General features: G+C 53.1%; 1 protein-coding gene across 1 annotated transcript in view; it reads left to right on the forward strand.

The window, feature by feature from the left end:
* The window catches only part of UBE2O (ubiquitin conjugating enzyme E2 O), a 62,146-nt gene extending 50,273 nt beyond the window's left edge, over window positions 1-11,873 (forward strand). The window contains exons 13-18 of the mRNA XM_032706586.1: window positions 969-1,058; window positions 3,362-4,019; window positions 4,908-5,044; window positions 5,535-5,738; window positions 6,437-6,494; window positions 7,990-11,873. Of these exons, the coding sequence (XP_032562477.1) occupies window positions 969-1,058; window positions 3,362-4,019; window positions 4,908-5,044; window positions 5,535-5,738; window positions 6,437-6,494; window positions 7,990-8,750 (1,908 nt within the window). The 3' untranslated portion in view covers window positions 8,751-11,873. The remainder of the gene's footprint in view (window positions 1-968; window positions 1,059-3,361; window positions 4,020-4,907; window positions 5,045-5,534; window positions 5,739-6,436; window positions 6,495-7,989) is intronic.
* Window positions 11,874-13,267: the final 1,394 nt, after the last annotated feature.

The following is a 13,267-nucleotide window of genomic DNA, read 5'->3' on the forward strand; positions in this document are numbered from 1 at the left end:
TAGCTTGCTAATTTCGTATCAGTGTCCCCTGCTGTCATGAGTAACACATCAGATCTCTGTCTGTCTGGAGAGATGTAACCTTGAAATCCTTTGACCTTGATGACAGTCTACAGCAGAGCAAGAGTGAAGTTGAGACAAGAACTGAACATAAGCCTGAGGGCTTTTAATCAAGCTCTTGCTTAGGATTTCAGAGTAACTTGTAATAAAAGGATATTCTATGGGCTCTGAGTGAAGGTGGATTTGTCATGCAACCAGTTTCACTTGGCAACAGAAGACTGGAGTTCTGGGTTTCACCTGAGTTATGTACATGTTAATTTTGTTGAGCTGAGGGATCTTCTGGGGAGGAAGAGGGAACAGTTTACATTGTAGAGAATACACCCTTTGCTAGGAAACACCCTTACTGTGGAGGGAGACCTCCAGCTTTTGAGCCTGCTGCCCTAAAAAAGGGTTAAAAGGTACAGTGCAGCCCTTACTGCAGTTCTAGTTTCAGCAGCTGTGAAACAACATCCCAGCCTGCTCAGCTGACCTAAATAACCTGCTGCCAGGGCAAGGTGCTCCTTACTGTGCACACCCTGAGCAGCTGCAACTTGTCTGTTCATGCCTGTGCTCTGTGGGGAGCTCCCGGTGCTGGGGAGGGGGGAACTGAGGGCACCCCACTAGAGGGCACCCCCATTCCATGAAATTCCTGTCCCTTGCTGGCACAGCCCCAGCCCTGCTGCCTGCCGAAAGGCCACTGGTCCTGATCACAGATCAGGATCTCCTGCCAGACCAGCCCTGCTGGTGCCCTGCTCCTTGAGGGGAACTTTCCCCATCTCCGTGGCAGTGTTGTGTGGTTTCTATGTGTAGGATGCAAGTGTTGCTTTAAGTGGTTCTCCAGCTAGGGAGTATGTGTTGGTTAAAACCTTCCTGCTTGTGCATGAAGTGCCTGGGAAAGAAAAGGGACTGACAAACCACTCTTGTCTCCACAGCCTTCCGTTGGACAGGTGGCTCGTGTGGATGTCAGCAGTAAGGTGGAAGTGGTGTGGGCAGATAACTCCAAGACTATCATTCTGCCTCAGGTGAGGTCCTGTTCCAGCTCACAATATCCCTGTAATTTTTAGCTGAGTGACGACTCTTGGATTTAAATCCTGGATGTAGAGAGCTTTATTGGCTAAGCGAATCTTGCTCTGTTGATTGCTGCATTCCCATACGGTAGGGCAGCTTCCCAGTTCTGTTAGCACAGGAAAATCCATCTGCTGTCAGGAGGTCTGGGCAACTAATTGGTCATCACTGCTCTTGAATTTAGAGAACAGGAAGGCCTGGGTAGGCTAGTTTTGCCTTCACACATGCACTGCATGCTCACAGCTCTGCCCACAGCCCTGTTCTTAGCCTCCAGCACCTACTGCTCTGCAGAGCTCAGGGATCATCTGTTCTGACTGGAGCCTGGGTTGGTGCATTGCCCAACCAAGGCACTGCTGAAAGACTGTTGCATGTTCTGTCTTGCTTGTGAAATGGCACCATAGTGGGTTTTTTTGGCTAAAGAAGCTCCTCCAGGGGCTGGGCTAGAGCCACAAGTTGTCACCTTAGCTAACCTAGGGATCAGACCCCAATCCTATCCCAGGGCAGGGAGGGGAAAAGGGTTGAGTGCAAGCTTAAAAATACAGATACAGCCACACTGCTAATCCACTGCACCCCTGTGGTTTCTGCATTGCTCTGAGTTTTTTGTTGTACTGTCTTGTAATTGTACTCACTATTCCCCATACAGTTTCATCCCTTGTCTTGTCTCCTTGTTTCCTTGGATTAAGGCAGACAGCCTAAAGATAGGAGCCGACCTGTATCTGTAGGGTCCCATCTCCATCACTGTGGCAGTGACACCACTGCCTGCGCTGCAGAGATGCCTTTTGCGAGTACAAAGCACTTGATCAAGATTTCTTTTTAAACCAAGCAGCTCTGCATTAATTACAGTAGAATAGTCAATGCCCGCACTATGGCAGTGGACTGGAGCCATACAAAGCAGGCTGCTGTCTCCCTTCCCCCTGTTGTCACATGTGCTTGGATCACAGGCACAATCAGAGGTCTGATGTGTGCTCCACAAAGGGCTGTTCTCACACTGCGGTGCCGGGGCTCTGCAGCAGCTCCTGCTGTGTCACGCCAGTCCCTTCGATTCTGCTCGTCTGCGTAATTATGGGAGTCAGGGAAATGTCAGGAGCAGGAATTATCAGTTGGTAAAACCGTGATTTATCAATGCCTGACCATGTGCCCAGAGACAAGCTGTCTGGGTGCTTTTTCTCGGCTCTAAAAATAAAGATGGCATAACTGGCTAATTAACTTTCCAATTCAGATTTGGATTAGCTTTGAGGGCAGTGAGTTTTGATGGCTTTTCCTGCCTGCAGTCACTTGTGTTGAACCCAACTAACCTCTACTGGCTGCCTGTCTCTGACTGGCACAGGACTGGCTCAACAGTGCTGGTTCAGTTGAAGGCTTTGACAAGATGACTGAGTGTCCATGTGCTTTAGCCTCTGGGGTCATATCTTGCCACATTAAGAGGATTTTTGGGCTGTCACTCAAGTGTTAAAAGTGTGTGGATAAAATGCTCCCATCTTGTAACTCCAAACACAGCCCTGTAAAGGTGCTCTTGCTCCCCTGGTTCTGTGTTGGTGCTCCTACCTGAAAGCCTCTGCAGCAGGACCTTGTGAGAGACATAGCATGTGCAAAAGCAGGTTGTAGAAGGTGAGGCTGGATGGAGTGGGGATGGGTTCAGCTTCCAGTAGTGAAGGGGAAGAGAACATTTTATGTAAGAGCTTATTCAGCAGCTTGGGTGAGGCTTCATTGTCCCAGCTGAATTTTAAGCAGTAGCCACATATAACAGCTAAAGGAGCGTAGCAAGGCTCTGACAGCAAGTAGTGTGTGCCACAGAAAAGGAAAGCTGGTATGGGAATGCGTTCCTAGTTCCAGCATTGTCTCTGTGGAAGGATGGAGTGGCAGCCAAACTAGGGCTCTATGCCAACACAGTTCCTGGTGCAAAAGCAGGACCAGAAATACTAACTCCTTATATGATACCAAATACCTTCTGAACTAACTCTGTGTTCAGAAACCCTGGGGCATCCAGATAGTTTTTTGGCACCTGTCTGTTGTCCCTGACTGGATCCCAGACACTAGGATGGCTACAGCCCACTGAAAACTTGCCCTAGTAACCCCCCAGTACTTTGAACAGTGGGGCTGTGTGGTTTCATAATCTGTGCAAGTCAGCCCTTTATAGATGGAAGGGTTTGAAACAGCCCAGCCAATCCCAGATGGAAGCTTCTTTTTCATGGCTTGCTTTTAAAAACAACTAAAACTCTGTGCCTCACCCTTAGTCTCACGTAACTCTGCTCTCCTTTAGCACTTGTACAACATCGAATCAGAAATCGAGGAGTCGGACTATGATTCTGTGGATGGCAGCACCAGCGGGGCATCCTCGGAGTGGGAGGATGAGAGTGACAGCTGGGAGACAGACAATGGCCTCATGGATGACGACCACCCGAAAATTGAGGACTTTGAGCCTGAGGAGCCAGCAGCAGAGGAGGTGAAAAAAGTAGAGGAGCAAGTCCAGGGAGCTGTGGCTATGGCAGTTGCAGATCTTGCTACAGAGAAAGGTGGCAAGGATGGAGCCCCAAAGAGCTTCCGGGAGCTAAAGGAGGCCATCAAGATCTTGGAAAGCCTGAAAAACATGACTGTGGAGCAGCTGCTGACTGGCTCTCCCACCTCCCCAACTGTGGAGCTGGAAAAACCCACCCGGGAGAAGAAGTTCTTGGACGATATTAAAAAGCTGCAGGAAAATCTCAAGAAGACCTTGGATAATGTGGCTATTGCTGAGGAGGAAAAGATGGAAGCCATGGTGGAGACAGAGAAGAAGGAAGAAAAAGCAGAGGCACAGACACCGGTGAGGTCAGAGTGGCCCAGTGAGACACCAGTGCTCTGCCAGCAGAGTGGAGGCAAGCCTGGAGTCACCTTCACCAGTGCCAAGGGAGAAGTGTTCTCTGTGTTGGAATATGCTCCAGGTGAGTGTGGGATTCTCTGTCCTTCGTTGCTGTCCTGCAGTGTTTCTTTCTCCAAAACCTTTGCTTCAAGGCTTTTTGGATTGTTTTTTTCTTCCTGGTTGTTTCCACAGCTCATTAACCAGGGATGAGAAATTACCACAACTTCTGTTGCACAGTGTGCTCTGGGACCCAAACCTGGCTTTTAGTGTCCCTAGGTGTCTGTCTCTTGTGTCATGGTGTCTCTAGGCTCTGTTGCACCTCCTCAAGCCTCAGAAGTGTGCTTCCCTCTTTTCCACACTGGTAACTAATGTAGGAGGGCTGCAGAGATCAGTCACTTCCCATTTCAGAGACTTCCTTGAAAGTTGCAGGGTTTGTTTAGGCTTTTTTGGTTGAGTTGGCTGAGAAGCAGAGCAGGGACAGCTGGTGTTCTTGGGCTGGATGTCCTTGGTCGGTGAGTGGTGCCAATGTTAATGGCCAGAAATAACAAATAGCATCTGGTTGTATGGAACATTGGTGACAGCAGAGCCCAAGGTGCTCACAATACAGCCAGGCCAGACTTGAAAGAGAAAGGTGGACAAACTGTTCTGAACCTGCAGTGTGTGTAAAGGAAAAAGGAGAGCTGTGCTTCGGTTTGGCAGAGAAAAAGTCATCTCTTTGTGGGATTATCCTGGCTGTGGGCATAGGGACAGCATTGTGTTAGGACTCTGAGAACAGGAGATGCAGGTTGTGGCTGCTGTACCGTGTGGGAAACATCAAATAATCTCTCCTGCCTCCTGGCTCAGCACCAAAGCAAGTTAACTCCTCTCTTCCTCACGATGCACATTACACATGATCAGATCTACCTTCACGAGGAACCTGTGGCAGTTTCCAAAGGCAGGCTGTAATCCTGTTCTCTTCCTTGCCCCACAGATTCCCATGCCTTCAAGAAAATGGAGTTCCAGCCCCCAGAAGCAAAGAAGTTCTTCAGCACCGTGCGGAAGGAGATGGCCCTCCTGGCCACCTCCCTGCCCGATGGCATCATGGTTAAAACCTTTGAGGATCGAATGGCAAGTGCCTGCTCTCAAATGCCTCTGTGTTAGTGCTGGGCTCAGCATCCGGATGATCACTTTCTTTGGAATTCCCTGCTTAGCCTTAATCCAGTGCATTAGAGCTGCAGGAATGTGTGCAGCATGTGAAACAGGGCTGTAATTACCCAAAACGGCTGCTTTTGCATTCCCAGAGTCAGGGTGGCCAAACAAGGAGCTCCTGGTTGCAGGGAGCCGGTTCCGGGTGCTGAGCAGGAAGACAGGCAGGCAGCCAACAAGGGGCTGGTGTCAGCAGTGAGCAGCTTGGGGATTTTGGCCATCCCTGAAGCCCTGCTGCAGATCCAAAGGCTTGAGTGCAGTTTCTAGGGGGAAGGTGCCCTGAGATGTGTTGCTTGAGCTGACTCTTACGAGGCCTGAATTAATCACATCCCTTCTCTCCCTGTGCATAAATACAGCCCTTGCAAGGTAAGAGAATGTTTCCCAGTATCTGACCTGCTGCCTCTCCCCACAGGATCTCTTCTCAGCACTTATCAAAGGGCCCACACGCACGCCCTATGAAGATGGACTCTTTCTCTTCGACATCCAGCTCCCCAACATCTACCCCGCGGTCCCACCTCTCTTCCGCTACCTCTCCCAGTGCAGTGGGAGACTGAATCCCAACCTGTATGACAATGGCAAAGTGTGTGTCAGCCTCCTGGGGACGTGGATAGGCAAGGTAATGCTGTCATCCACCTGTCTGTGGGGAGCAGGGGTTGTGCTGAGCTGCTTTTGGAACAAGTCACTTCCTACCAGACCTGAGTGACTTCTGGTCTCGGGTGATGCTTGAGCTGCGGGTGGTTTTGGGCTCTGTTTTAGGTGCCTGGAGCAGGTAACTGCTATAGTTTGGCTTTTTCTGGATCTGTATTTGGCTTGCCTGTTCTTCCTCAATGAGAAGCCTGTGGTCAGAAGCCAGGCTGTGCCATAGCAGAGATGCCAACACCAGCATGGGGGGTATCCTGTTGCTTAGGTCCCTGTCTCCCACACTGTGGACAAATCCTGTAGCATGGTACAAAGTCCAGCTGAAAACTTGGAATAAACAGGGAGCCAGGGACATTATGTGTTATGAGCAGGTAGATGGACAGGGCAGCTGGGGAGGGGTTGGAGCTGATGCCTGGTGTGTAGGGTCACACTGTTCCAGGCAGAACTGGCCCGATGGGGTGTGGTGCTGGAAAAAAGAATAACGGAGAGATGGTTTGTTGAGATGGGACACCAGTACATCACGTGCTTGTGGAGTCAGTTCCTTGTTCCTGCTGTGAGCCACAGGCTGTCAGCAACAGGAATGCAGAGGAACTGGGGCCTCACTTCATCTGACCATTGTCACAGGGCAAACTGGTGGTGCTTCAGCCCTTTAACACATTTGTGTGTGCATTTCAGGGGACAGAAAGGTGGACCAGTAAATCCAGTCTCCTTCAAGTACTCATCTCCATCCAAGGTAAATGCTCCTGCTGAGCCTGTGGGACAGGAAGAGGTGGTGGGAGGAGGGGATGTTGGCTGGGGGGGGGCACACAGTTGGGATCTGCCACCCCAGTCAGATTAGTGCTGCCTTCTGCTCTCACCTTGGTGGACAAAGCAGTGTCCTTATCTCTCCACTTGAGCAGTGGAAGCAGGTGCCAGCTTTTCTCATGCCCAGAGTTTTGGCTGCATCCCAGGGCTCTGACACAATGCCTTCCCTTCTTCTCACTGCAGCAGCCAAGCACAGAGCTGGTCTACTTGTTGCTCTGAGCTGACAAAGGTGAACCACTGTGTCCTCAGCCAGTTACCAAAGTTAGTTGAAGTTGCTAAACTGGGCCTCGTTTGCAGGACTTTTTTTTATCCCCACTGAGTCACCCGCCCATCCTACATGGGGCATGTTTTGCACATGATGCTGGTGTTTATGCTCCTTCCAAAGCAGAGAATAATCAGGGGTGTGCCTAGACGAGCCCCAGGGCTTCCTGCCATGGGCCTTTGCTCTGCCCTATCCAATTTGAGAGCAGACAGACTAAATCACAGAGCTTCCTCATGGACAACTTTCTGTTCAGGGGAGCCCTGTGATGTGAAACCTTTGACACAGAGCAGGAGTTTCTGCCTCGAGTCAGCAGGCAAATCCTGCTCCCTGAACCCCCACAGTCCACCTGTATCCTCCTGTGGGGGAAGCACACCACAAGAAAAGCCTTTTCTCATTTACAAAGCCAAGGATCCAAATTTAGAAAATTAAATACTAAATGTTTTACTGGAGCAACTTGGTGCTAGAGAAAGACCTGCTCTCGTGCTGCCTGGGCTTTGGGAGACTTATGATCTCACCTCCTCCAGCTCTAATGCAGTTTGTGGCAGGCTGCCAGCAGCCTGGCAGCACCTGTGCCATTGCTACATACATGTAATTTCATTAGACCAGAAACAAGCAAGAGACATCTTGGTATGAGTGACTTGTCACAGTATTCTCTGTCTCAGAACTCCACTGTCTGAAGGGACTGTGCTGGACAGGGCAGGACCTGGCCAGCTCAAAGCCTGTTACTGAAGATTGGCCTTTGTTCTGATTAAGAGGAGGAGGAGGAAAAAAAAGCTTTGGGTGTGTTTGTGGGTTTTTTTTAAAGGAGAGGAGTGGGAGGGAAGGAAAAGGAACTCTGAAACCTCTCCCCTGCTGCCCTTTTGACCTCTGCTGTTGTGTGCCCTCTGCATCATGCTGGTAGAGGACTGTTCTTGCCAGCCAAGGATCTTGGATGCCACTCCCTGTAGTGTCCAAGGTCCCCACCACATCACGCGAGGCTCCTCTTGCGACACCAGTCCTTTGCATCCTGCAGGTTCTGGTTGTTCAGCCTGGCCTCTGCTGCCTGCCTGATCCTTGCTCTCTGCTGCCTTGGCAGCAATCGTGGCCCAGCAGTGCCTGCCTAGGATGGCAATTCCCAGTGGTGTTCCTCCCTTAACGCCCCGGTGTCCCTTTGTCCCGGCAGGTCTCATCCTGGTGAACGAGCCCTACTACAACGAGGCGGGCTTTGACAGCGACCGGGGGCTGCAGGAGGGCTACGAGAACAGCCGCTGCTACAACGAGATGACGCTGATCCGGGTGGTGCAGTCCATGATGCAGCTGCTGCGCCGGCCCGTGGAGGTCTTTGAGCACGAGATCCGGGAGCACTTCCGCTGCCACGGCTGGCGCCTGGTGTCCCGCATCGAGTCCTGGCTGGAGACCAACGAGCTGGTGGAGCGCAGCCACGAACAGGCCAACGGGGCGTATTCAGCCTCCCCCCTCCCCGCCGGTGCCGCCCTGGCCGAGAGCCCCGGAGACGCTGCGGGATCGCTGGCGGAGTACGGCAGCAGCTCGGAGCAGGGGGCGGCCGCCGAACTGTCCGACTCGGCGCTCGACGGGAAGGAGGAGCTGGACGAGTTGGAGTTCACGACCCCGACGCCCAACGCCGGTGACCTCCAACAGTACTCAGACTCGGAGAGCACAGGCCAAGCCAGGGGGGACCTGGCCAGAGACCGAACGGACGAGGGGAAGGCTGCCCAGGACTCTGCCGCGCAGCCCAGCGTGAAACCAAAGAAACGGAGAAAGAGCTACAGGAGTTTCCTGCCGGAGAAGAGCGGTTACCCTGATATTGGGTTCCCCCTCTTCCCTTTGTCCAAGGGGTTCATTAAAAGCATCCGCGGTGTCTTGCAGCAGTACCGGGCTGCCTTAGCAGGGGCCAACATCCCAGAGTGGACAGAGGACAAATAAACCATCAGGATAGGGACAGGCAGGTGCAGGGGAGAAGGGAAAGCAGCAGAAAGTAAATTGGCAAATGCTGTTACCAATCAACTGGCTTCTCCTTCCAGCTTTTCTTCCTCAGCTTGGTTTGTTCCAAAGAAGGTGGTAGGCCTGATTGCTCCTCTGAGGAAAGGTTTGTCTAAGCATGAATAACTCTTTGCCCCCAGCCCCTTTTCCTTCCCCCTGTCCCATGTACGTGCTCTTCTTGCAAGTTTGACCCTGCAATGGTAAGATTTGAGACCTGCACAGAAGCAGTCTTGCAGCCACGTTCCCTCTGCACTTTCATCTTGGGGCACCTTTCCACACAAGGACTCTTCCCACCCAGTGCTACACCCAGCAGTTTTTTCTGGTGGGGTTCCAGCCAGAAGAAGGGATTGCTGTAGTTTCTGGAAATGAAGGGCAATGCCCTCCCAGTCTTTCATTTTTCTCGGCGTTCCCATGGGTTCTACGAAGTCTACCCCAGCTTATCTGTACTTAGACATTGGATTGTGTTGCATTGGCGTTGTCTACACCATACAGAGTTGCTCTAGTCTTAGTTGTTCACTGATAGCTACAAGGTTCTTCTTGTTGGGGTTGGTAGGCAGGGCCAGAGCTCTGCACTGGCTCTCATGCTGCCCTGGTAGTGCTGCAGGGTTTCCATCCAGTTCTGCAACTTCCAGTCGTTCTCCTGGAAGCAAGTCTAGCCATCCCCACTTCTTTGTCTCCAGAGTAAGGCACACTTCCCTTTTCCCCACCATGCATGCCTGTCTTCTAGAAATACATGGGATTCAGGGTTCTGCCCTCGTTTCTTGCTTAGGTATCCACATCTTTCATTCCCAGCCATCCCGGCTGTCACACAGCACTACACCCACCCTGGATCCCAGCCTTATCCGGGCAGGCAGCAGTAAGTGATCCTGTCGTAGATCTGGCAGGAGTCTGGATGGACCTGGCATGGCTGCTGCTCCCTCATCCAGCTGTGCAGAGGTGTTCTGGAGCCGTTTGAGCCAAGGGAAGGAGCTGCCGCGTCGTGGTGAGGCCCTGTTTGCAGCAGCAGCAGTTTGTGGTGGTTCCTGTGCTGTTACATCAGACACTGGTGTGAGCTGTTATCAGCTCCTTCCCTCACCAGCTATTTCCTGTGGTGGGTCAGCTCTGCTCAGCAGTAGTGTTGGCACAGCACCTCCTATCCCTAATCCCAACCACAGCGCTGCTGGACGCTCTGGGAAACAGCTGGTGAGGGCAGGCAGTGCCTCAGCAGCCTGAGCTGGTGACCATGAGCACTTTTTGAAGCAGTGACTTGCCAGAGTCCCATGGTCAAGACACCTTCCCGAGGCCTCTGGTCCTGTCTGCACACACTTACCTTCGCTTCTGGAGCTGGGAGGTCACACTCCAGCACTACTGCCTTTGTCCAGTGTTCAGGCATTGGAGAGGCACCCATTTTGCATCCATGTGGAGCAGAATCTGTCAGGGAGAGTCCGTTGGTCCTTCCAGCTGCACAGGGAGACAGTGGTGCCAGGCTTCCCGGGGACCAGTTGGGCTGAGCAGATGGCTCTGCCAGAAGTAAGGATGGAGCCAAAGCTCTCCTTTGCTCTTGCTCAGTATGGCTGTGGCCTCCTCCCCTCACCCCAGGCCAGGGTCTGGCCTCGGTTAGAAACAAGGAACAGCAGGAGAATGCCGCATGTTGGCATGGTGCTTTCTGCTCCCTCAAACACCAAGGGCTGCACCCACCAGCCCAAATCCCCCCACCCAGGTCCCTGCGCTTTCCAGCTGCCCCCTGATGCTCCAGGGGTGGCTGCACAAAGCCCTTCCCGTGTCCCCATCCACACTGCTGGGATTTTGGAAGGCGCAGGCTGCTCCCGGTGCTCTGGAGGACACAGGGCTTGGCTGTGAGTGCAGACCTGGGCTGAGCTCTCCAGGTCCCATCTGTGGGTGGATCGCCTGTGCAGCAGCTCTGGCCCTGCTCTGGCACTGGGAGCTCTCCCTGCCTGGCAGGTGGGAGGTCCGGCAGACCCGGCTTTGGGGTGCAGGGGTGCTGAGAGCCCTGGGCAGGGCAGTGTGAGCTGCAGCCACAGCCACGTTCTGCAATGAATGGATCCCTTTGAGCGGAGCACGGGGGCGTCTCCAGAGTGTCAGGGCTGAGGGGTGAGGCTGCTGCTCCAGGGCAGGGGAAGGGCAGGCAGAGAGGCTGGTTCCACAAATGATTAAACCTCTTCCAGGCAAAACCACGGTTGGTGATCCACAGACACTACCTCCTCTGTCCCCAGTGCCGGGCTGTGGCTGCCCTGAGCCCCTGCCGGACAGGGAGGGAGGGAGAAACCCTCTGGGGGTGAAGGAGCTGTAGGGTTCCACTGTGCCCCCCCCCCTTTACTCTCTGCACCTCTCATCTCACAGGGCAGGGGCTGGGCAGGCAGCGTGTCCTCCCCCTCACCTGAAAAGTCTCTGATCCTAGTCAAGAGCTTTTGCACAGGCTGCTGGGGCTCCCTCCGAGGAGGTGTGTGAGGCCTTCTGGACTGGGATGCTGCTCCCCCCGGCATCGCTCGCTCTCTGCAGCTGTCCCAAACCCAAGCGTGCACAGAGGTTTACAAATTTTCTAAAGCTTTTGATAATGTGAAGCTCCTGGGTGATGAGGTTGGTGGTGAGCACACTGCAGCTATGTAATTTTTTTGTGTATGTATGTAATATTTAAGGGTAACAAAATTTAAAAGGCTAAAACCTTAAAAAAAAAAATTTAAAAACACACAAAAAAAGCCAAAGCATGATGCATATTGTTAGCCTTAAAACTGGCTACACGACTGTGTGATGTACAAATGAGAGCAGCCTGTAACTGTTTTAAGTGCTGGGGTTGGGGAAGAAGCATTACAAAATCAGTTTGTAGCCTTGATTCTGTACAGTATTTAATGAATTTAAAAAAACCCAGACCTGACTATTGAGGCCATGCTTAGAGGTGTGTCGTTCACGTGCAGATGTGGATGCTTGGTTGCTTACAATATATGTATAAAGTGCTGTGTGACCATTAAAACTTTTTTTACCTGCAGATTTTTTTTTTGTTTGTTTGGCTAACCAAGGTGTAATAAAGGAGGGAAGATGACTTGCCATTAAATTTTGCCTCTGTGAGTAGTTCTGACTGCTGTCTCTTTCTTTCCCTTCCCACCCCCTGCTGTGTTTCTGGCACTTCTCCGGAGCACCCCTTGTGCCAGGCTCTGGGCTGGCTTGGGGGGGATGCCGTGTTTGCCCCCCGTGGGTGCCCTCCCTCACCCCCTCTGGCTGCAGGAGCGGTGTCTTGGTGTGCTGAGACTCAGAGACTCCCGGCTTTGCAGGAGTTGTTCAAACCTCTCGAGGGGTGGGCGGCAGCTCTGCCACCTCCCTCGGGTGCCGGGAGCGAGGGGCTGGATGGGAGGATCAGCCCGTTGCTGCTGTCCAACAGGTTTTGGAAGCAGATGGGTGATGGAAAAGACGTGCAGCAAAACCTGGGAAAGGGGAGGGCAAGGGTGATCGCAGCCGACCTGCTGCTGTGAGGCACACAGCCATTCCCGGTGGAGACTCCAGGGAGCCTTTCAGGTGCTGTGAGCCTGAACGGCTCCGCTCTGCTGAGCTGTGTCACTTGGCAGACACAGCCAAGAGCTCAGAGTGTGTCCCCTGCCCTGGGCTGTCCCTCCAGCAGCTCAAGAGGGTTAGAGAGTTACCGCTCAGCCTGTTTTTACACCTGGCCCAAAGCCACGGGGGAAATAACTTTATTTTGGGAGGTGGTTCCCAGCTGCCGCCTGCCCTGCCGGCTCAGGGACAGGAACTCGGCTCTCCAGGAGCGAGTGGGGCCAGGGGGGGGAGGACAATCGTGCTCTTCTTTCCCGGATCTGCCATCCTAATTGCATAGTTTGCAGATGAATAAATGCAAACAGCCACCACTGTTTACTCTTCTACTTTGTACTTGAGCGCTGTAAATGAGGTTTAATTACTGCAATTTTATACCAAACAGGCTGAGTAATCCCCCCCAGGCGAGCCCCCGGGCAGGGACCTGTCGCAGGGTTCCAGCTGGCCCCGAGCTGCCCGAGAAGAGGGGATTTGAGAGCGCCCCACAGGGCCCCTGCTCCCGGCAGAAAGCCAAACCCCTCGGCTCCAACGACCCCCTCCCTGAACCTCTTCCATGAGCCTTTCCCTGCTCTCCCTCGGAGGCACTGGACCTTCCCCAAGATGTCCCCAAGTGTCACTGCAGGGCTGAGCTCCCTGGATTCGATCAGACACAGCGTGAGGCTGAGCCCGGAGGCATCGACACACCCCAAAAATCGGGGCGGGTGGCAGCAATGCCCCATGTCCTGCCTCCTCGGCATCTCCCTTGGGAGCATCCCCTGGTTCCATCGCTCCGTGCTGGTCTTGGCTCCAGGGTGCCAGGGAGAGAAGGGCCACGGCGCTGAGCTAAACCCGTCCTGACATCTGCGTGTGAGCCCAGCCCAGGGTGACGGCACCACAGCCCTGCCCCTGACACCAGCCATGAGCTCGGATTTAAAACCCGGGGG

Source organism: Chiroxiphia lanceolata, chromosome 19 (genome assembly GCF_009829145.1).
Source record: "Chiroxiphia lanceolata isolate bChiLan1 chromosome 19, bChiLan1.pri, whole genome shotgun sequence".
NCBI classification, from domain to species: Eukaryota; Metazoa; Chordata; class Aves; order Passeriformes; family Pipridae; genus Chiroxiphia; species Chiroxiphia lanceolata.